Genomic DNA, 23428 nt, shown 5'->3' on the forward strand with positions numbered 1-23428 from the left:
TTTAGTAAATAGTAGTTTTTTATTGTTTAATATTCTGTTCGCATACAGTACATCATCTCTCAAATGTTTCTATGTTGCCAACATTTCTGGATCGACTGCCAATGTTTTAAAGCTCTAAAACCAATAACAGTACATTCAACACTGTAGATGGGATTGAGCTTTTGGTTAGAAGTGTCCATCACATGTATATGGCACACTAATCTAACTTCTGAAAACCTTGCAGAGGGAGGGTGCATAAATGTAAATGGTTAAAGGCTACCTTTGTTTCCCTTCATGAATGGCCGGTGGCCAAAGTATTGCTCTTAAAAATAAAGTAAAAAGGCTTTGTTGATAAAAATGCTACAATCATGAGCCCACAAAATATTTTAATAATTATGTGTCAGAGATTATTTTTTTGCAGTTAACTTCTCATTCTGATAACCACCACTCATATTAAGTGTGTGGTTAATTATCAGGCCCAGCCCTCTAATACAATACATTGCTATACCAGAAGTAGCAGGGGGACTCCTCAACATAAAAATTTAACACTGGTCCTGGAGGTTTAATGGAAGATATGTGTGGAATATGCTGGATTTCATCTCAACCAAGGCAATATGTTGGATTATTTGCTCTGTTAATATACCTCCATCAGTATTTGCTTGTAAATATAGTTTGAAAGACATATGCGGTAAGAGGTGTGCAGATGTGTGCTTATCCTCATGAAAATATAAAAATATTTGATTTTAAAAGTGAGCTACAGTTCTCGTGAGTTATTGGTTTGAACTGCATCAAACTATTGTTGCTCAGCTGAGACAAACACCAGCATACATAATTACTAAGTGCCTCCAGAACAAGGGTTGAGTTACAGTATGTTGAGGGGAAAAAAAACTGTTTGTGATTATTAAGAGTATTAATTTCCATAGCCTAGCAGTTTGAAATTGAGGTCCCTTTGTTTTACACAGCATGAGTGCTTTGACTTTAGTCACTCACTAATTCACAATTTATTAATAGAGCATTGAACATAAATCCATGCCCCAAACATCTACATTGTTATTTTAATGCGTAACACAAATTTATATCATACGTCAGTCAGCATTGAAGTGCATTAAAGTAAGTGCAAGTACAGGTTTAGATGCATTCATTTTGATTAGAGGATTAAATTGTTTACAGTTTGGCCCCAAAAATAGTAATTTTAAAGGGGCACGCTGCAAAAGAAAAAACTTTATAGTTGATGCTGTTTCTAACCTAAAAGATATATATATTCTTTTAATATTTCAAGCTCTATATGGTACTTCTGAGTGACAGTATGTTGGTGCATTCTTGTGCTACCCCCGGTCTTCAGTTCAGTCATGTCCATGAAATATAGCACTTAATCCTCAATAAAAAGTAGTACTGTAATACTTGCTGATTGACAGGTCTCACGATTTCTCAGTTTGCTTTAAGGAACTCGGCGTCTGAATCAAGCCAGTGGAAGCACAAAGTCCGTGAGAAGAAGCACTATTTTAGTGCACTATCTTCCCACTCGGCCAGTAACCATGGTGTCCTAAAACTGGCTACCTCTGCATAGAGATGGAGTATAGTTCTGATCACAGCCCCCATCGATAGGCCTAATCGTTTTTTTTTGTTTTGTTTTTTTACTGAAGAATGCATCATTTCTATGGTCATGTCACCAGAGCAAGGATAACAACTTCTACTGAGATAATAAAAAACAAACAACTTCTCTTTAAAATCCATTATCCCGGTACCTCGGATTCTGTCATCAGAATGTGGATAATACTTATTGAAACCATAAGGCTTTACAATAAATGCAACGTGGCCATATGATGGCCGACATCTTCTCCGTAGGTGTTCCCTTTGGACTCTAACTGCTCTCCGAGGAGGTGGGCGGGGCAGTGGAAGACGACCTCCGCCTGGAAACAGACTGTGAACGCTCAGGGCTGTGTTTGTCGTACGGCTGGAGCTGTACCTCCAGGAAGTCCCTGTGCTGCTGGCTGATCACCTGGCTGATGAGTCCGGGCAGGGCCTGCAGGTTCCCCAGCAGAGTCTCCAGCTTGGTCTCCAACAGGGCGATCCTTTTCTCCATGTCCTCCCCTCTCTCATTCAGGTCCGAGATCAGGTCATACATGATGTTCTGAGTCTGGAGGGGAGACATGCAGTCAAAGTAAGAGAGCGGAAGCCTGCCAGGGAACGGGGTTATTTAGACACCAGGGGTTGAAGGCAATCGCAGGTAATTCAGAATTTTTTTTGGGGGGGGCTTTATTTACATCGGTGTATCAGTGGATAAGAATAAACACTTATTTACAGTGACGATCTGTCCAGAGGCGAAGACAACAGTGACGGAGAAAAAACTAAAACATGACAAGAATACATAGACAGTAGATAGACACATGACAATACTATCGATATATTAAGGGGGCAAAACCTAACTTGGTTACATTTTCACTTAGTCATGCATTGATGTCAAAGGCTGAATGAAAATGTCACTCAAATTAAAGTTAGGAATTGCTCATTACCTGAGAAGAGAGATTGTGGTATTGATTCTCCTTAGAAGACACAGTAGGTGCAGTTGATCATGGATTTGTGTCATTTAAAGTATGTTATCACACTGCACTAACCTGTTCCTCTGTTTCCCACTACGCTAACCTGTTCCTCTGTTTCCCACTGCGCTAACCTGTTCCTCTGTCTTCCACTGCGCTAAACTGTTACTCTGTCTTCCACTGCGCTAACCTGTTCCTTTGTTTCCCGCTGAGCTAACCTGTTCCTTTGTTTCCCACTGAGCTAACCTGTTCCTCTGTTTCCCACTGCGCTAACCTGTTCCTCTGTTTCCCACTGCGCTAACCTGTTCCTCTGTTTCCCACTGCGCTAACCTGTTCCTCTGTCTTCCACTGCGCTAAACTGTTCCTCTGTCTTCCACTGCACTAACCTGTTCCTTTGTTTCCCACTGAGCTAACCTGTTCCTGTTTCCCACTGCGCTAACCTGTTCCTGTTTCCCACTGTGCTAACCTGTTCTTTTGTTTCCCACTGCGCTAACCTGTTCCTCTGTCTTCCACTGCGCTAACCTGTTCCTCTGTCTTCCACTGCGCTAACCTGTCGCTCTGTTTCCCACTGAGCTAACCTGTTCCTGTTTCCCACTGCGCTAACCTGTTCCTGTTTCCCACTGCGCTAACCTGTTCCTGTTTCCCACTGCGCTAACATGTTCCTGTTTCCCACTGCGCTAACCTGTTCCTTAGTTTCCCACTGCGCTAACCTGTTCCTCTGTCTTCCACTGCGCTAACCTGTTCCTCTGTCTTCCACTGCGCTAACCTGTTCCTCTGTCTTCCACTGCGCTAACCTGTTCCTTAGTCTTCCACTGCACTAACCAGTTACTTTGTTTCCTGCAGATGTTGATGCTTTTAGAGTATTCATTGGCCCTCCATGTCAGACTGTACTGAACTCAGTCTGCAGCGATTCTCAGACCTAAGTGCTGCAAGACAACTCTCTAGGAGACTGTTGAAAAGAGATACATTTTCAAGTTCTTTCCAAAATTAAATGATTATTGACTGTGATCAAATCTGTGTTCAAAACATATACCTGAATCAAGGTAGACAGAGATAGATGAACACAAAATATTAGTGTCTGGACAGATAATTCAGATTTCACTGATTTCACCATCATAACAAAACCTTAGGACATCAAGAAAATAATGTATTCATTGATACCTTACAGAGAATTCTGCTGTTTACACTTACTAACATCTGCACCATGAAGTTGATGATCTTCCTCTCGAGACATGGCATGTTATGAGAGAGTGAGCTATACAGTTCCGGGAGAGCTGGAGATTGGGATTGAGGGTTGGTGTATACTGAGCTAATGTTAGCAATGAGATTAATCAGCCTGCGGCCAATGCCATCCATCACTTACCTTCTGATTTTTTTTATTTTAGGCTGGAATAATGGGGTGTGTGGCTTCTTAGATTTACAATGATCTACTGAGGGGCAAAACAACACTGACAGCTAATCACCACTATGTTGCATCACTACCAGAACCACTGACTTCCTCTGATGTTTCAAAAGGCAATAATTCTCGACAGATTATCAAGGAATATAGAGTTGATATTCTGAGAGGGATTAGATCTATAATGGAAATGTTGAAACAAAGTCTTTGAAATAGGCAACCAATTTTATGTCTGCCTTGGAATTCATGAAAATAAGGACTAGATGAAATGCAACATGAAGTTAAAATCTGTCAAAATCAACGGAACGTGAATTGTGGATATGGAATATAAACTTAAATTCCTCAACTGTGTGCCTCTGTTAATCATAAAAACAAATTAAACTGAGAATGCATTACATATTTATTGTATGTCACAAAAGAATTATGACTGGAACTCAGTGAAGGAAAGAGACTGTAAGAACTCTATATTCAGTTGAGGCACAGAAAATGCTTGGGTAAGCATTCACTCCTGTTCATTATGGACTAATTTCACAGAGCCCGTTCAAGTTGCTCTGGCTCCAAGAACCTGGATCTGGGGGTACATTTGCTTTAGTAAGGATAAATTCTGAAGACTGAATGGTAACTCGTGATAGCCTGGCATTCTTTATGTTGTACGCCAAATATATGCTAATTGTTACAACTGTGGGGAAAACACTGCTATGTGAGGTCTTTTTCAGTGCTTTGCAAAGGCTATGTTGCTGACAATGGCTCTCCAGGGGGAGCTCATGAACTGTAATGATTAATGCTATGCTGCCCTCCGAAGGCGAAAACTGGTTATGACAATGTTTAAAGATGGCTGAATGGGCCATGGGCTATATGAGTCATCTTCCCCAATGTCACCCCCCTCCTCACTCACTGTGAGCCTCTTGTTTTACAGCACTGGGCATTTGGGTGGTATTAACTATCTAATGTCTTTTCAGGCATGTTGTCATGAAACCAATTTGACTGTTGTTGCCATCTGAATGTCATAGCCCTCTAACTCCCTCTGCCCTTGTCTATATTTCTTAACCCTGTAACTCTCTATGCCTTCCTGTCTTTATTTCTAGCTGAATCATCACATGGCAGTGCATGTCCCTTTTTGCAGGTTAGCCTGCTGTGTTTCTTTGCTGCGTCAGGCTGGCTCCGTGCCCGGATGTTTCCGGAGGTTTGTCAACTTCACTTTAGTGCATTACAAGATAACTACTAAAGAAATATTCACTGAAATGTTGCAATGTGCTCAGTAGCATCAAGGGACTGTTTCCCAGACACAGATTAAGATAAATCCTGGACTAAAAAAACATGAATGTGCTTTTTAATCCAGGACTAGGCTTAATCTCAGTCTGGGAAACTGACCTAAAGGTGTTCATCTTTGAAGACAAGATACTGTATGTGTCCACCAACAACCGCCTTGCAGCTAGCCTGAGTACCAGTCTGTTTAATGTGCTGTCATGCTAACTCCTTGTCACTCATTGTCATGCCAATGACAGCAAGAGTTGGCAAAAGCTCCAACAGACCTGGGACCAGGATAACCAGCAAGCAGCAAGTGGAAATATAAAATGTCTTATTTTCTTCAAAAGACTAACACAACTGGTTGTTGTTTATATTCCAAAAGAAATTCTGTTCATTTGACACCTGTAGACTTTGTGAGGTGTTTCTAATTCACCTGATGCCTTGTCACAACGTATCAAATGGAATCCTTCAAATCAAAAAGTGGGTTAGATAGAGATCAATCCAAATGCACAACCAAACTTCACAACCAAAATAAACTGGAATATGTGACGTTTGTCAGTCCAGCTTACCTTTGCAAGGTCCACTAGTGAGTTTGCTTGGTCATTCAGCTTGCGTTGCTCCATTTTAACACTTCTCAATCTGAACAGAAGACCATTCAGAACCCAATAAATGTATCTATTCGGCAAAGATAGGTTTAACAAATCTGTGCACACAGGAATGCATACATAGAGAGAAGTCACTCCTAGGACATGCACAGGATGTGTGTAGAGAATGCAAGATTTGGCTGAAGACAGTTTATTTGAGCTGCATGCAAGTGAAGACCACATAGGGGAGAATGCACACGTCCCATACAACGGTGAGTCCTCAGCCCCCTTGAACTGCAATGGGATTTAGCTGAAACACTGTATAGGATTAAAGGAGAGTAGATCAACTACGATAGGTCACGTGACCTCTGTAGCAAACATGGGCATCAATCTCTCCAATTGATTCCAGTGAACTATTTAATTCCTCCAAAAGCTGCATGTAGGAGTGTTTTGAATCTGAAAATAGAAAACACATTGAGTCAATCTGAGCTGTATCACCTGATGGGCCTTGTTAGCTATGCTCTACCTAAAAAGGTATAGAAAAGGGCCATTGATTACCTTTTCAATATTAATTAGTGGAAAACATTAAATACAGTATTGGAAAATAATAATTAAACAATAAAAAAAGACTAAAACATTTAGCTGAAGAAAGAGATACAGATTACAATGAAGATGTGGCTTTATGCAGTATACTAGTGTGAATAAATCTGGTGCAGCATCACATCTTTAAAACGTGAGTGTGTGTTACTGATAAATGCTAACTCCATCTGCTGTGATAAAATGTTACATAATGGGGAAACCCCTGCAGCTGGCATGAGGCCTCTCTGTCTCAGTAAAACAGAATGGTTAAAAAACAACCAAAACCCTCTTTAAGAACCAGAGTGAAATGAGTCAGTTTCTTTAATCCGTACAGCTGGTTTGAATAATTGTCGTCTGCTGTTTAATTAGGCAATAGCATGAGACTTTAACCCACACTTACTGGGGGGTGTTGAAACAGCATCAGCGATGTACTCAGGACCACATTTCAGCTGTCAAGATATCACAAATGCCCCCCCCCCCACACACAACCATTTGCACTTAATCAGAATGAGACACAGAGAGAGCTAGAGTTCGGACTGTAAAGTAGCAGCTTTTTCTTTCAGATAAAACCCAAATGCTTTCAGACTAATTGTAGGAACTGATGGGCTTTTGGGCTAACACTTCTAATTTGACTGTGTGAATTTGATGGGGTACACTACGGTAGACGGAGTGCACAACATGAAGGGTATTCACAGACACTCTGCTAATTGGCCCAGTTTCATCCATTCTCATGCAATGCAGCATCTTGGTTTGTCATTCCAGTATACAGGCGGAGATGTGTCGAGCTAGATGACAGGTTAGACCAACAGATGGCACCAAAGGAGCCACTGAAGGATACCACAGGCGAGATGCCTCGATGACTAGTGACAGGGCAGCCGTATGGTCCCAAGGAAGCACATTCTAAATACGTAGCCGATGCTATTGGAAAAGATGAGTCCTTTTCAAGTTATCTGACAAGTTGAAAGGAAAAAAAGGGTGAAAGACATGAGGAGATTAGTGTCACAAGATTGGTGCAGGTTGGATGACCAATAGCTGTCAAAAGGTGGTGATGAACAAGGCGGGCAGGAAGCCTTGTTCAGAATGGAAAAAGGTCCTGACCTCTCATACTCAATGAGTGAGTGTCCTGTAATTCAGAGTTCCCGTGTGTCTCTCAACAAGCCTAATCAGCTTTTGCTTTCTATTAAGGGAAAACCAGCTGTGTTTAGTTTATTAATTCCCTCAGGCACCTTTGATATCTTTTCTCTCCACTGCTGTCTTTGTCGTGACCCCTGTTTACTTTGCTCTAAGAAGGCTAATTATCTCCAGCGTATTAGGCGAGCCCAGTGATGTAGCCCCGCTCTGCCCCAGCCTGCCTGTGCCTCCTGACCACTGCCACTGACACAGAGGAGCGAGAGCCTCACGTTCTCTCAGTAACCGCAGAGCGCCTCTAAGGTCGTGTTCCACTACCACAGAATTAGCCAGTCACTGAGCAAATGAACGCATGCTTCTTCCTGTCCCCAATAAGCCACCACCAAGCCTCTATCTCTGCCTCCCACGGAGGGACGGCGTCTCCAGGGGGCCTCCGAGAGCCGCACGACAGGCGGTGTCATTACGCGGAGGATGACCAGCGCCGACAAACTGCGAGACATCTGGTGGGGAACGTGCACCGTGCCTGCTGCAGGATAACGCATCACATCACCGTCCAAAAGGACCGCCAGGCCGAGGGGGTGGCCTAGCTCAGCACAGCTAGTCGGGTTCAATGCATCTGCCTACAATGGGCAAATTCCGCTGGCCACTGTTTTTATTGCTACCAGTCATCCAATTGAGAAAATGGAGGAAATGCAAATGTTACAGGCGTCACAATGGTTTCACGAGCCAAAAGATGACCCTGGGTAATGCAGCTACGGTAGATAGATAAGGGGAATAAACATCAGGCTAGACAGATATGTTCCATTCTGCCGTTATTAGAGCAAAGCCTCTCCGTTTTTCTCAAGCACCGGTGGTCATCCTTTGGTCCATGAAAGCACAGTTCGTTAGAGTTTAATCAGCGGCTTTCTGATTAAAGATCAAATTCTCATCACATTCATGCAACAATGGAAAGAAAAACACCCTCCATCACCTATAATTGAAATTCATCAAAGACAGATCCATGGTAACTTTGGCAGTGTGTGTCTTTTTATTAATGAGACGCACAAGGAAGGGGTTGGCATTGATGAATAATTAGAAGACGCAATATTTTGATAGATGAAATGTATTATGGATTTTACCAAGAAGCTTGCTTTGTTTAAAGACACCCATGTTGACTTTTTGTAGGGTAGTGAAGCCTATTAACTTACTTGGGCCTAATCTGTTTAGGTAACGATATCAAAGATACATTAAAATCTTGACAAAAATGTTATTGTGTACCTGGCTATATCAAATAAATGATAGCCTTACTGACAAATGCACATTATTCGACATACTGTAATCAATCAGTAGTTGTTGGGAAATGAATTTCACTTATCAATTGACGGAGTGTAATTTCTAATCACGTTATTGAGTCAAAAAGACAAGCTCTCATTCGCATGCACACAACATTTCTGTAGCTACATGTGAGGCGAAGACTTACTTTCGAGCTCTATAGCATTGTGTCGACACAAACGGGAAAAAAAGGAAACATAAAATAGATAAATGAGTTATTACAACATCATGTCAATGCATCCAGATGGCAGGCGCAGTCTCCTGCTCAAGCCTGGGTGCTGCAAAAAAAAAAGAAGAAAATCCTGAAATCCAACTGCTGCCATTTTGAATATCAACAAAAACACATACACATCACAAAATGAACATCGACTTAGTACCATCATCACTATCACCACCTGCAGCACCTCTGGCCATCACTGATAGGCATTAAATCACAGGGTTTAAAAAGTCAATTTCCCTGTCTCATTATTCTGGGTTGTCCTGTACTAGCTTCTCCCTGAGGTCCTTTCCTAATCCTCCCCTCCAGACTGGCCCAGCTTACCAGACATCTAAGACTGTATGTGATACGGCTGCCTCCCTGGGAGAAACGTTGATCAGACAGCCAGTCGTGACGCTTCAGATGCTCCGGAGATAATATTTACCTAGGTTTTCCCCAGGATCACCGCAGAGACCATGGAAAAAGCCTCACTACAGAAGTTTACAGTTACCTCCTTGTCCTCTCAGACCTGTCCACTACATACTAGTTGTGGAGGATCTTACAAGACGACTAAACCAGCTCAGGCCAGAGGAGGAAGCATAGGAATTTCAACAAAAAAATGTAATAATCTACAGAAATTGCCTCAGGACAGATGACTAACCCTAGTCTGACCCCTTCTCCAGCCTTCCACTAGAGAAATAAACATGATCCCTCAGGGTCCACCTCCCAACAGTGTGCAGAGATCCTGTCAGACAGCCCTGCCTGGAGCTAAAACTGCAGCATTGGCATCTATGAACACACACACACACACACACACACAGAGGAAGGTGCTTTCTGAACCACAACTCCTCCGCTTCAAACCCTGTCCCTCTTCCTATGGCTCGCTGAGCCTGGATAGTATGAGAGATGGACATGCCCTTGCGCAAAGCATTGACAGTTGCGTTTTTTCCAGCTAAATCTGGTCCTGTGGAGATTGTGCCTAAGCTCTAAGGGTTTCTCTTATTAGCTTGTCCTAGAGAAGAGAAGGTTGACATGATAAACTGTCATTACCACAAATAGCCTGAGTTCTATAGAGGACATAATAACCTTGCCTGAGCAACTATGACAGAAGCCTATAAAACAGACTCAGCAGCCAATATCCTCTATCTCATATCCCTTTCAAAAACCTCTCAATGTCGTCATAGTAAACGCCGCGCAAAGAAAATAAAAATTAAAGATGACTACACACTGAAGAATAAAACATACCAAACAGAAAATATTTCAAACAGATTTTCACGATAGCATATGAATATAATCCAAACCTGATCATAATTATAAAGTAAATCTGATCTTGAAAATAGGATGAATATCGTATCAGGTTTGATATGGTAGTAAATTGTTAACAGGGAGGAAATACAGAAGTAGAAGTAAACATTGGCTTTGAAAATGGGTTATGTACAACCAGAGCGTTTCAGAGCACTCGTGTTCTCCCCGGAGACTGCCTAAGAGGCTACCTGGCGGGTAACTGATTGATGACAAAGCGCTAAAGGAGAACCACCGATGATCTGACTCAAGGAGACTTCAAGGAACACAGGTACACTCACAGCCCCCTTGACATGCAACATAACTGTCAGTCCCTTACATCACGGGATGAGGGAGGAGGTAGAAATGACTATCAGTCCCTTACATCACAGGGATGAGGGAGGAGGTAGAAATGACTGTCAGTCCCTTACATCACAAGGATGTGTGAGGAGGTAGAAATGACTATCAGTCCCTTACATCACAGGGATGAGGGAGGAGGTAGAAATGACTGTCAGTCCCTTATATCACGGGGATGAGGGAGGAGATAGAAATGACTGTCAGTCCCTTATATCACAGGGATGAGGGAGGAGGTAGAAATGACTGTTAGTCCCTTACATCACAGGGATGAGGGAGGAGATAGAAATGACTTTCAGTCCCTTACATCACAGGGATGAGGGAGGAGATAGTAATGACTGTGAGGGAGGAGGTAGAAATGACTGTCAGTCCCTTATATCAAGGGGATGAGGGAGGAGGTAGAAATGACTGTTAGTTCCTTACATCACAGGGATGAGGGAGGAGGTAGAAATGACTGTCAGTCCCTTATATCACAGGGATGAGGGAGGAGGTAGAAATGACTGTTAGTTCCTTACATCACAGAGATGAGGGAGGAGGTAGAAATGACTGTCAGTCCCTTACATCACAGGGATGAGGGAGGAGATAGAAATGACTTTCAGTCCCTTACATCACAGGGATGAGGGAGGAGGTAGAAATGACTGTCAGTCTCTTACATCACAGGGATGAGGGAGGAGATAGAAATGACTTTCAGTCCCTCACATCACAGGGATGAGGGAGGAGGTAGAAATGACGGTCAGTCCCTTATATCATGGGGATGAGGGAGGAGATAGAAATTACTGTCAGTCCCTTACATCAAAGGGATGAGGGAGGAGGTAGAAATGACTGTTAGTTCCTTACATCACAGGGATGAGGGAGGAGGTAGAAATGACTGTTAGTTCCTTATATCACAGGGATGAGGGAGGAGGTAGATAAGACTGAGTCCTTTACATCACAAGGACGGGGGAGGGGTAGATATGACTGTTAGTTCTTTATATCACAGGGATGAGGGATGGGTAGATATGACTGTCGGTCACTTAAATCACAGCAATGAGGAAGGGTGAATATATGACAATCAGTTCCTTACATCACAGGGATCACGGAGTGGTGGATATGACTGTTAGTCCTTCACATCACCAGGATGAAAGAAGGGGAATATACACTGATGAGCCAAAACATAATGACCACTCACCGGTGAAGCGAATAACATTGGTCATCTCCTAACAAGGGCACATGTCAAGGTCTGGGTAGATTAGATGGTAAGCAAACAATCAGTTCTTGTAGTAAACATGTTGGATGCAGCAGAAATGGGCAGGAGCAAAGACCTGAGCGACTTTGACAAGGGCCAAGTTATTATGACCAGATGACTGGGTCAGAGTCTCTCTGAAATGGCAAGGCTTGTGGGGTGCTCCCGGTCAGCAGTGGCGAGCACCCACTGAAGGACAAGCCACAAACTGGTGACAGGGTGCTGGGCGCCCAGGGCTCAATGATTTGTGAGGGCAACGGTGGTCTACTGTGGCACACAGAACATTTTAACGATAGTTACATGAGGAATGTGTCACAGCACACTATGCATCGCACCCTGCTGCGTACAGAGCTGTGTAGCCGCAGACCGGTCGGAGCGGCCATGATGACCCCTGTCACTGCTGAAGCACCTACAATGACCTTGGAGCAGTGGAAGATGGCCACCTGGTCCGATGAGCCACGTTTTCTTTTACAACTTGTGGCCGTCCGTGTACATGTGCGACGTTTACCTGAGGAAGTGGTGGCACCAGGATGCACTGTGGGAAGACGACAAGCCGGTGGAGGGAGTGTGATGCACTGGGCAATGTTCTGCCGGGAAACACTGGATCAGGGCAAACATGTGGATGTCAATTTGACATGTGCCACCTACCTTAACTTTGTCACAGACCAGGTACACCCCTTCATGGCAATGGTACTCCCTGATGGCAGTGACCTCTTTCAGAAGGACAATGCACACATTTGGGGAATGGTTCGAGGAACATGATAACTTCAAGGTGAAAGAATTCAATAAGTCTGATCCACGGTGGCTCCACCTTGCTACTTAAAGGACTTAGAATTTGCTGCTAATATCTTGGTGCCAGATACCATAGGACACCTTCAGGGTTCCATGCCTCGGTGGATCGGAGCCGCTTTGACAGCATGCGGAGAACCGACAGCCTATTAGGCTGGTGGTCATAATGTTTTGGCTCATCAGTGTATGACTGTCACCGTTTCAGGTTGGGGAGTTTAAATGGTCCTCAAGCGTTTATCATGAATAGTTTAGGTTGTGGTCAGAGGGGTGTGGACGACCCTGGACCTCTGTCATATTTCACAGCTGCTGCAGTATGAAGACACTGGGTTACACAGCCAGTAGATGGGTTACACCTTAATTGTATAGAAACATAGCTGCTAGACATTTTATATAGTACTGATTAATAAGGACTACTTCAGTCTCTTTCCCACACTTTACCAACACAGTAACTCCATTATGACACTATCATATCCTAATAAATAACAACATTTAGCAGCACAATTCACATCAATTGAACTGACTTTTGTAAGGGTTGGTTTGTGAAAATGATTGTGAATACTAATATAGCTACAACACAAAAATCTTATAAACTCAGAGAGATTGAAATTGAAATACATAACATTTAAAAAAAAAAAGCAAATAAGAGATTGGCACATCATCTGCATGACTTTTGAAACTGCCATTTCGATACATCCCACATTATTGGCCAGTGCGCTATTAAGATGGCACCACTAATAAATGTCTAGAATTAAAAACCTCTACACTGCATTCCAACGTTATCAATATTAGAAAACAAGGGAGTGGAAATAGCAACAACAAAGAAAAAAATATATACAAATTTCATAGAGTAAATTCGGATTTGGGCTACAGGTGTCAAACAATTCAGATCTCAGATTTGTATTCTCATCTGTGATTCTGGAGGCTTTGCGAGTGACTGTGAGACTGCCAAGATAACAGAGGCTTTACCACACTTGGGCAGGGTACCTACTGATGAATGGCTTGGAGGAATTTTCTCTGGTGCTTCCTGACTCTGGCGTGGTCCATCTTCCTCACCAGTTTGGTGTTCTTATAGATGAGCCACGTCTCCCTGAGTACATTTGCAGCTGTGTTTTTCACCTGACACACAAGAGTTAGACACTGTGTAACCCAAATGGTAGAGTTAAGCATGCTTTAAAATAACATACTGCTTATTTATTACAAAGCATGATGTACTAATTTTTCAACCACACAGTCTTCTTAAAAAGCTGCAGAATGGGAAAATGGAGAAGCTAAGATTACTCTGTAAAATTAGAAAATGACATGTGAGTACAGTATCCACTTACTCTTTTTGTTAGCTGGGTGTCCATCATAAAATTATGAACATGTTTTTCAGCTTTGGTTAACTCCAGTTTCTTTGCAACTACAGCCACCACCAAGGCTGTGCAGCCTGCCCCCTGGGAAGTACAATAAATACTGTAACACAGGTGGACTTCACGTGGTCAGTTCTAAAAACACGGATTCCTTTGAAATAATAATGGGTGTATTGGCTGCAAACTAAATTCCCACATTAATCTCCTCTGAATACGAATGCATACGTACTGCCAACCCATTGAAGGAAAAATACTGAAATATTTTTCAGGTGGAAAAAAAAAGGAAGAGACTTCAAAGGGCTGGACTTAAAAATATGACCTCATAAGAAACAGTGGAAAAGAGAGGGCAGCTGTGGTGTGAGTTGTGCTAAAGGGCTCACCATAATCCCAGTCAGGAGGCAGACTCCTTTTCCACAGTAGGTGTGGGGGACCAAGTCTCCATATCCAATGGTCAGAAAGGTGATGGAGATCAACCACATGGCCCCTAGAAAGTTGCTGGTTACGTCCATGTTGTCATGGTATCTGGAATGCAAGGCATAGCGTCAGCCTGGACTCGGCAGCCTGCTGCACAGTATATCTACACGTCTGATACATTATACATCCATCCATGTCTTATTCATGGGAAATACTAACACGCTGTAAACAGATTCTCCTAACGAGGTGTAAACGAGCAGCCCTGATTGTCTCTCCGTTGACATTCCGGGGGCAGAAAATGTGTACGAGAACTAGCTGGTGTGGCTGCGTCTGTGAGCGAGCTCTGTAATCTGGTTTTAGGCCTACGCTTCGGTGCGGTCGGCAACCTGCAGATTAACACCGGTCTGCCCGGCACACCGCTAACCCTTATGTATGATTCATGCGGCGCTTTGCGTAGTGTGACAAGGCAACCGGTCCAGACCTCTCACAGGCCCTCACAGTCCAGGCGGCGATGATCCACAGCGAGATGGTGAAGACCAGCAGCACGGTGCCGGGGCAGATGGTCATCAGGGTCTTCATGACGAAGCGCGTGTTGAAGTTGATCTTGTTGAGCGCCCCGATGCTGCGCGAGGAGGCGTCCGTGAACAGCTTGCTGTGGAGGAGCATGACGCGGGCGATGAGGTACAGCCGCAGGAACATGGGGATGGACAGGATGATGTCCACGTCCGCCTCGGTCTTGGACGGCGTGTAGGAGAAGGCCAGGCGCGCCGTCCACGTGAAGGTGTAGTTCCCCGGGATGGGGTGGATGGCGCACACCAGGATCTCCAGGCAGATGAAGAAGATGCGCTCGTAGGTCATGGCTATCCTCCAGTCGTCCGCTGCATTGTCTACCATGAATAACTGGATTACAACAGGGATGGGGGATCGGATGGTTATTGAACCTCTGCTGATTAAACACAGGCTTAGATTTGAATTATTATGACATCTTACTGAACCACTAAAATCATAAACCTTAGCTGCCACTGCACTGAAATTAATTCATTAACTAAGGTTTGTGATGTGGCTGATTGCTGTTCAGTGAGTCCAGTTACTTACTATAAATGTTTGCTACACTCTTCACACAATCCAGCCACAGTCATCTGTGGGACCTCCTGCGAGTGGCTAACATTTCTGACTTCAAAAGCATTAGACTAATGAGAACATCTGCCACCTCCCACATTAGCAGTGGGCTCTTATCGCCGAGCCACACAGACCAGAAGGTAGGACACTCCGCTGGGGCCTTCCATGAGGAGAGATTTCCCAACATTAAATTATTCTACTCTATCCAATCTCTCACACTGCCCCCTCCCCCGTCTGAACCTTCCTCCCCCTTTTCTTGTCTTGCACTTAAACTAAAGCAGTTCGGCAGTTCCATGGTTTATTGCTCAATGCTTCCATCTACCCCAAACTCATTTCCTGATTGTCCGAGACCCCTATCAAGAGACCCACCCAACCGCCAGTCAGTCAGAGTGATCACTCAGTGTTTATGATCTATAGATACACCAGTAGAATCTGCCTCCAGAGAAGGCTTCCCCTTCTGCCCGTAACCCTTATAAATACTCGACTGCAGATGGATCGCTGACTACATTTAATCGAGCCATGCTAGCTTACTCTCTACGGTTGTCAAATAATTCCCCTCTTTGATACACAATGCAGATCGTCTTCCTCAGTTGGTTCCTCCCTGCACTCAATCACCTCAAGGTCTTTGGTTTGTATACAGGGCCGTTACAACCAGTGGGTGATATTTCACGAAATGTGTTAGTCAGCAAATTTTAGAGAGCTGTTTTTTTTCCCTCTGGGCTACATATCCACAGTGACCAAAGCCATTCAATATCAAGGCAAATGGAAAATCCCATTTTACGTGATGCCATTGCATGATGCTTCACTATTTAATGAACAACATCTGGCCTTTCACAAAGCCAATCTGTTTTTGGTCGTCAGACTTCACAAACAACAATATTGCCTTGCTTGTTATGTTTGAGCATTGGTAATTGGTCCGGAAAAGTTTGTTCTTCCCGGCACTTCTATCTAACCCACATCGTTGTGGTCTCAGCCACAGAATAAAAATGAAATAACATTCAATATTTAGGATCAATTAATCTCAAACAAAAAGAAAAGAAGTCTACCATCCATCAAATTTCCGCAAAATGTGTTCGCAGATCAGTGAAACACACCCGAATATTTAATAATTCAGATTTCTTTACGAGGACCAAGACTTGGGATATACATAAGTGGAGTCACACATTAGGGCTCGACATTCTGCCAACAAAACCCCATTTAGTATAACTGTAGGATCCTCATTAGAACAAAAAATGCTGTTCCATTCTAGGAACCGTAATAGGATCAGTGACCTAGATCATATATTTAGCGATAAAACATTAGTACATCTTTTTTTTCCAGTGACAAAAAAAGCTTTGATTTCACATCTTGAGCTCACATACAAAAATATAACAAATGTACGAATGGAAATTGGCCTATATTGCCGCCCACGCCACAGACACACGCAAGCTCTATACATGCTACATAATGAGATCCCACCAACACATCGACACACCGCAGCCCCCTATACCACACTCAAACATAGACCGTTCCACTAGAACATCTTGGCAAATGTCGCGCTCTCATTGAAGCTCGCCTGCCAGCCAAACACTTCGCAACTGACAGCCACAGTAAATTCCAACCACACAGAGCGTCATAAACAACACAGACACAGACAAGCTCAGATGTCAAGATTAACGACCCATATTCCGGCTCAAACTACATTTGAGCTACGTGCAACAAACGCCCCCACGCTACACCTTTGCCCTGATTCATTCATCAAAACACCTTGTTGAAACGTTCCCCCACAAAGATGATTTAAAATAGCACATCTAAATTAAATACGTAACAACATCTAGCTCCTTGAGGTCACTGATATCTGCCGGACTCAGAGGCTGAGAGATGCTGTAATACTAACCTAGTTCTCTGTTGGTTCAGCCCGGCTTGAAAAGTCTTTCCATGATAGTGTAACTTAGACATGGAAACACAAGCTGTACAGTCCACTATGTAACAGACGCTATCTCACTCACAGACTTGAGTCATCATCAAGTAGCCCAAGTACAATAATCATTTGCACACATTTAACAAAACAAAGTGCTCACAAACCCTATTGCTCAAAACAAACCAATAAAATATTTCAAACCAGTTTATATAAGGAATGTGTACTTGGTAAAAGCAATCATGCTAATGGATGACCGGAAATACAATATTCAAAAGTTCTTCACCTCTGAGCAAATATTCCAAGCAAGTCACACTAATTATTAGGTAGAGGGAGAGTAACGGACATTTGCAGAGGAAAACATGAAATGTTGCACGTGGTTTAAGGGACAACATCATATCTCTATCAACCGAATATAATGTTGCTGTCTGAGGGAAACCTCGGAACTCTATTCTACCGATTTTATTTTTTTCATAAATATTGACCACAGAAAAACCCTTTGGCGCTTTCTAAAATGTTAATGACTCATGACTCTAGGACCATTTTCAAAACGACCTTTATGTTAAATAGCTATGAATCAATTTGCCCATAAAGACAGACACTGCACGCAAACACATGCGTCGAAAGCAGCAGTGTCACAAGCCGAGCGTACAAAGCACAATGAGGCTTGGAAACCGAGAGCAGGAGTGAACAACTCTAACCAAGGCCAACAGCCTTTAAATACAACCTCCAGTCACGGTCCACTGGCTGACCTCAGATGGATGCCTTTTCGTCTCACGGACACAGATACGGTTGAATCATTCAGGGAGCATTCCCCTGCTGATTACCGGGAAAGTTCCACCTGGGCCAGTGGGGTTGAGCCTGCGCCTCAGCCCTGACATCTGCATCCAGACGACACCATTAAAGACGTCCCTAAGTGTCTCAGCCTCTCCCCTTTCCTACCCAGGAGGTTAACGATGTCGGTGTCAGCCTGGGTTGGTTACTGGTTTCAGTATGCTCAATATAACTAATGGAGTTGGGCTCAATATTTAATCTGTGGAAATGGCAACATATATCTTGTCACCAAGAGAATGAAACCGCTCAATCTCATTAGTGAAAGGTTCAGCGCAATCACAAATTAATGCAATGGTTTATTTATGATATCAAAGTGAGCCACTAAGAGGCCACTTTGCTGAGTAAATCTCGAGCTGTTGGTTTAAAGTGTTGCATCTGTAATAAGTTATTACCTAATTCCATATTTTCTCCATGAGTAGCATAAAAAAGGTATGGCTGGATGAAAGGACAATAAGAGAAGTAAATATAATTTTGTCCAGAGTGCTCTGAGACATTACTCATTTCAATTATACAGCTATGCCTCTGAACAGATAGCGCATGAGCTAAACATGGTCAATTAGTAATAATTAGGACTCCCATTCTGTTCAGAGGCGGAGGATCTATGCCCTTGAATGCCTGTTTGTCCAGTGAAAACCCACCAGCCAGCAATGGATATCTGACCCCAGTCTGGTGTCTCAAGTAGGGGACAGATTTCACTGTGAGAAAGGCACTGCCCCTCCTGCCGTTACACCACGGTGTCCATGATACACACACACCACCCTGGCTAGACAAGGCTTACTTTTGTTAAGACAGAACGACAGCTGGGACTCAAAGTGGTTTCCGTAATTATAAAACTGGCAAAAAGTTTAAGAGCTGATTTCTGGTTAATTTCAAAATTAGAAAATGAATTCAAGATGTACATTAGAGATCATTTCTAAGCATTATACATTAGTTTCAATGGCAGAACTGTATTTATAGAAATCAGTAAAAGGCCACTGCATTGGCCTTCACAATGCCTTATGGCAAATAAACATAAAATCAAGGAGGAAGCTAAAAAACATTTTAACATGTCACTCACAGTCCTTTTAAAGTAATCAAATATATTTGAGAGGGAAAACATTCTTCTAAGGGCATTTCTCTTGATAATGAAAACGTCTCTTGACAATGAGCAATTCTCTTGATAATTCCATTTCTTGCTGGTGACAGCAACAAAAAATCTAAGTGAGATTAGAAACATAATTTCCAAGCACTCTATCTGAGCTAAGTATACTCAACACCCTAGACTGTAATCTGGGGTCATCAGCGGAAATAAAAGACACATCACAGTACTCCAGCTGTCCCCTAAAGACCTCTGTTTCAAAACTTATACCGCATGGTATTCTGTCCACATTTTTAACAGTTTACTTTTTTTTGTGGCTTCTGATAAAAGTTTAAAAAATTTAAGATACAGTGTATTAATTTCACCATCCTGTTGTTGCAAGAAAATCTAGGAAATATAAATTGTCGTGTGTTCAATGTTTGAAAAGACTTCCACAGTTTGAAATGACCCCAATAAAATGTCTGATCTGAATATCCTTAACAAAAAACATAATCTCTACAAAGAGATTTCCAGTAGAAATAATTCACATTTCCAGTTGCAGGGAAACTGGAGGGAAACTGGATGAAAACTGAATCAAGTGAAGATACAGAATATGTACTTTACATTTGTGGAAGATTTTAGGTGTTGACGATAGGAGAATTGTATGTTACAGTTTATGTACAAGATCTGTCTTCACACTCTCACAGAAACGTGCAATTCACTAAGAAGACAGGAACTGAAGTCTATATGAATGCCCTTATAATGTGAAAGCAGACAAAAAAAGAAGTATGGAAATGTAATATCTCCAGTTTGTACAGTTTTCACAAGCAAATCACTTTCAAAGATTCGGATCAGCATCTGGGCACTTCTCCTCAGTCTGCACTAGGTATGGGTATTTGACAGGCATCTCGGAGAACAGACGGATGTGCATGCATAATCTCACTCCCCGAGGATGGAAAGCAACCCATTTTGAGAGAGGGCTAGGGTGTAAGCGCTGTGCTGGTGAGGTACAGTAATACTCCCACCCCAGGCACAACCATGAGTAGGGAACAAAACCTACGGAGTCGGGTCACAACCAGGCGAGAACGGAGAATATTCAGTAGTAATATAGCCGCGAGAGCGCTAACAGTAAAGGGATATTTACTGAGTGTCACTTACCAAGGTGAACAGGGTGAGAACCGCTATACTGAGTCCCATACCAATTGGAAATTATAATAACTGAAGCTTTGGAAAACAATGTGTACATCTGATGTTACTAATATAAAAACAAACCTATCACAACCCATTTTACAACAAAAAAAGAATTTACTCTTATCACAGAGAAAAAAAACAATCCTCTGAGTATTTGTGCTTTTACCATAATCGTAAAAATCATTCAAATCACTGCCCAAGCATTTCCTTTGATGTTGTCAGACAAATGTGTTGACCCAAGGCATCGTTGTCTAGGTCACGAGATGTACGTTTGTTCAGTCCCAGAAATACAACAGGCGGAAGCCTAAATAAGAACCCTGGAAATGATGCCCTCTTGATAGCACGCACTGCATTTTATCATGTAAATGGTTGTATAAAACCATTGCACAGGAAACATGGTTTTGTTATGGATGAATATATGGTAATGATCAGAATGCACATTCATTGTCCCTTGCAAAGAAAGCCTCACACTAGGCCACTGACAGGCAAACACATTTCCCCGTTGAGCAATTTCTATTATTGAAGTCCTAAATACAGTATATCATACATGCTAATTAATAAAGCCAATTATAATTCAACCAAGCAAAAGATTCAGACACTGTATCCCGCAAGCCATACCACAGACATATGTTTAAGATGAATGCATTAACTGTATGTCCCTGTGGATAAGAGCGGCTGCTAAATGACTAAATTATAAATGTACATTTGAATTCTACTCCAATGTCACACAAACATACTCATGAGAAAGAATATTGATTAATTTATAGACATGACACAAGCAATATTCATTTGAGAATGGACGGATATTTTCCGTGCACATTATCTATTGTAGTTAAATAGTCAAAGTGTGTCTTTGGTGTTTGAAAATACTGTACGTAGTAGATATCCTTCACGTTTTCTTGCTGTTTCAAAACTAAGACCCTGCATAAGAAGTGTTTGGTCCTTTTTATATGGTCTCTGCAAGGTTAAAGGAGAATGCTTGACAGAGGTAAATGTATTTCTACTCTGGCCAATTGTATTTACATGTAAGAGGTTACTGACAATAGCCTAATTTATGTCCACCTTTTAACGAGTACCACCAGAGTAAGAGCCATTTGTTATTTTAATTAAGTGGTTCTACAACCCAGATGTAAGTGCTGAATTGCAGGAAAAAAACACTGTAAGTAATGCAACAATGCACTGACGCAAGGTCATAAAATTGAGTTTTATCCAAGTGCTGGAACCTTTCAAGGAAGCTAAGACTTCAGACCAGTTAACCCCTGAATATTTGAAAGCTGCATGAGCCAATTTTGAGATGCTCCAGACACCCACTTTCCTAGTAAAATATGTTTTTGGCTGCTGTCCCCTAACCACTAATTCTTAAAATAAATGTTTACTTAAGGTAAGTATCCTCCAATAAATATTGTGACCTCTGACGTTCCTCTATTGAGTTCTTAGAAAAAAGGTAGCAGGTTTCCTTGGCGGTCCCCATTGGAGAAACCATTAAAAACTCCTTTGTTTCCAAGTAAGCATGTTTTAAGTTGAATGTACATAGGGTTCTGCACTGCCCTCTCTAAGTATTGGGACTAATCTCAAATAGCTATTTTTATTGTACACTCAAAACACAATTAAAAGATGAATATGAGGAAACGGTACAGGATGTTACTTTATATTTCTGGCTGTTTCAAGATATTCCATCCCCCCTGTTTTATGCAAGCATAAGTATTGGGACAATTCAGCTTAAAGACAAAGTAAAAAGTATAAAATCATATCTTTAGGCGCAAATCCAACGCGTGCAAAAACAGCAGTGAATCTGCGACCGATTTACATCAACAAACCTCTTTGGTATCATCTATTGAGATGCTTTGCAAAGGCTTTATTACAGAAATTTTGAGCCGTTGCTTGTTTTGGGGAGTTTCTGACATCAGTCTCCTCTTCAGCAAGTGAAATGCATATTCAATCATCAGATTTAAATCAGGAGATTGAGTTGGCTAGTCAAAAACGTTCCACTTTTTTCCCCAGATGAACTGCTGGTTTGCATTAGCAGTGTGTTATGGATCATTGTTCTTTTGCTATGTGAAGTGCCACCCAATGAGTCAGGTGGCATTTTGTTGTACACTGGTTTCCAAGACGCTTGGGTACACTTCTGAATTAATTCTGCTGCTGTCATCATTCGTTACATCATCAACAAACATGTCGGACTCTGTTCCAGGGGCAGCCATGCATGCGCATGCCATGACAATTCATCCACCGCACTTCACAGATGAGGTGATATTCTTTGGATCGTCTGCAGTTCTTTTTTTTTACTTCATAATTTTGCCTTCCTATCACTTTGATAAAGGTTCACCTTCGTCTCACCTTCCCCTAAAACTGTTCCAAAATGGTACTTTCTGGTCTCTGTACTTTTCAGCTAATTTAAATCCGGCCTGTCTGTTTTTGATGCCTATGAAAGGTTTGTATCTTGCAGTGTAGGCTTTGTAATTCAACTGCCAAAGTATTCTGCAAACAGTAGATTTCACTCCAGCAACCTGGAGGTTGTTAGTGATTTTCACTAACACTTATTTTAGGGTTGTTTTTCACAGCTCTGGTCATTTTTCTGTCATCTAATGCTATTGTTTTCCTTGGCCAACCTGGTCATTGCTGAAGAAACCAGTGGTTTCTTTCTTTTCAGATCATCCCAGACGATTGATTTGACTATGTCCAACTTTTGTGCTAGGGTTCTAAGTGAGCATCCAAGTAACTTGCTTTTCATTCATGACAGCTCCCTAGTATTCTTGTTGGATTATGGCTACTGACACCAAACTCAGACTCCAAAGGCAAATGTAAAGGATAGAACTGAGACTACACATTCACAGCTCTTTATGTGTGAACAATCAATGCAACAGGAAACCCCTGATCAATTAGAATCACCTCTAAGACAAATTTCCCAATACTTATGCTCTCATAAAATGGGGGAATGGAACTAATCATAACAATAACAGTGC

At 42.2% G+C, this 23428-nt stretch overlaps 1 protein-coding gene across 6 annotated transcripts in view; it reads right to left on the bottom strand.

The window, feature by feature from the left end:
- Positions 1 to 23428, bottom strand: part of kcnn2 (potassium calcium-activated channel subfamily N member 2) — a 26022-nt gene continuing 2594 nt past the window's right edge. The window contains exons 3-9 of one of the 6 annotated variants that reach the window (XM_010877738.4): positions 14849 to 15267; positions 14334 to 14475; positions 13927 to 14037; positions 13593 to 13720; positions 8911 to 8919; positions 5730 to 5835; positions 1 to 2116 (exon numbers count right to left, since the gene is read on the bottom strand). In XM_010877738.4, the coding sequence (XP_010876040.1) occupies positions 1841 to 2116; positions 5730 to 5835; positions 8911 to 8919; positions 13593 to 13720; positions 13927 to 14037; positions 14334 to 14475; positions 14849 to 15267 (1191 nt within the window). In that variant the 3' untranslated portion in view covers positions 1 to 1840. Of the gene's footprint in view, positions 2117 to 5729; positions 6201 to 8910; positions 8920 to 13592; positions 13721 to 13926; positions 14038 to 14333; positions 14476 to 14848; positions 15268 to 23428 lie in introns of those variants that run through there. The other 5 variants (XM_010877739.5, XM_010877740.5, XM_020053436.3 and 2 more) reach the window with 5 other exon arrangements.

Source organism: Esox lucius, chromosome 14, assembly GCF_011004845.1.
Source record: "Esox lucius isolate fEsoLuc1 chromosome 14, fEsoLuc1.pri, whole genome shotgun sequence".
In the NCBI taxonomy this organism is placed as follows: Eukaryota; Metazoa; Chordata; class Actinopteri; order Esociformes; family Esocidae; genus Esox; species Esox lucius.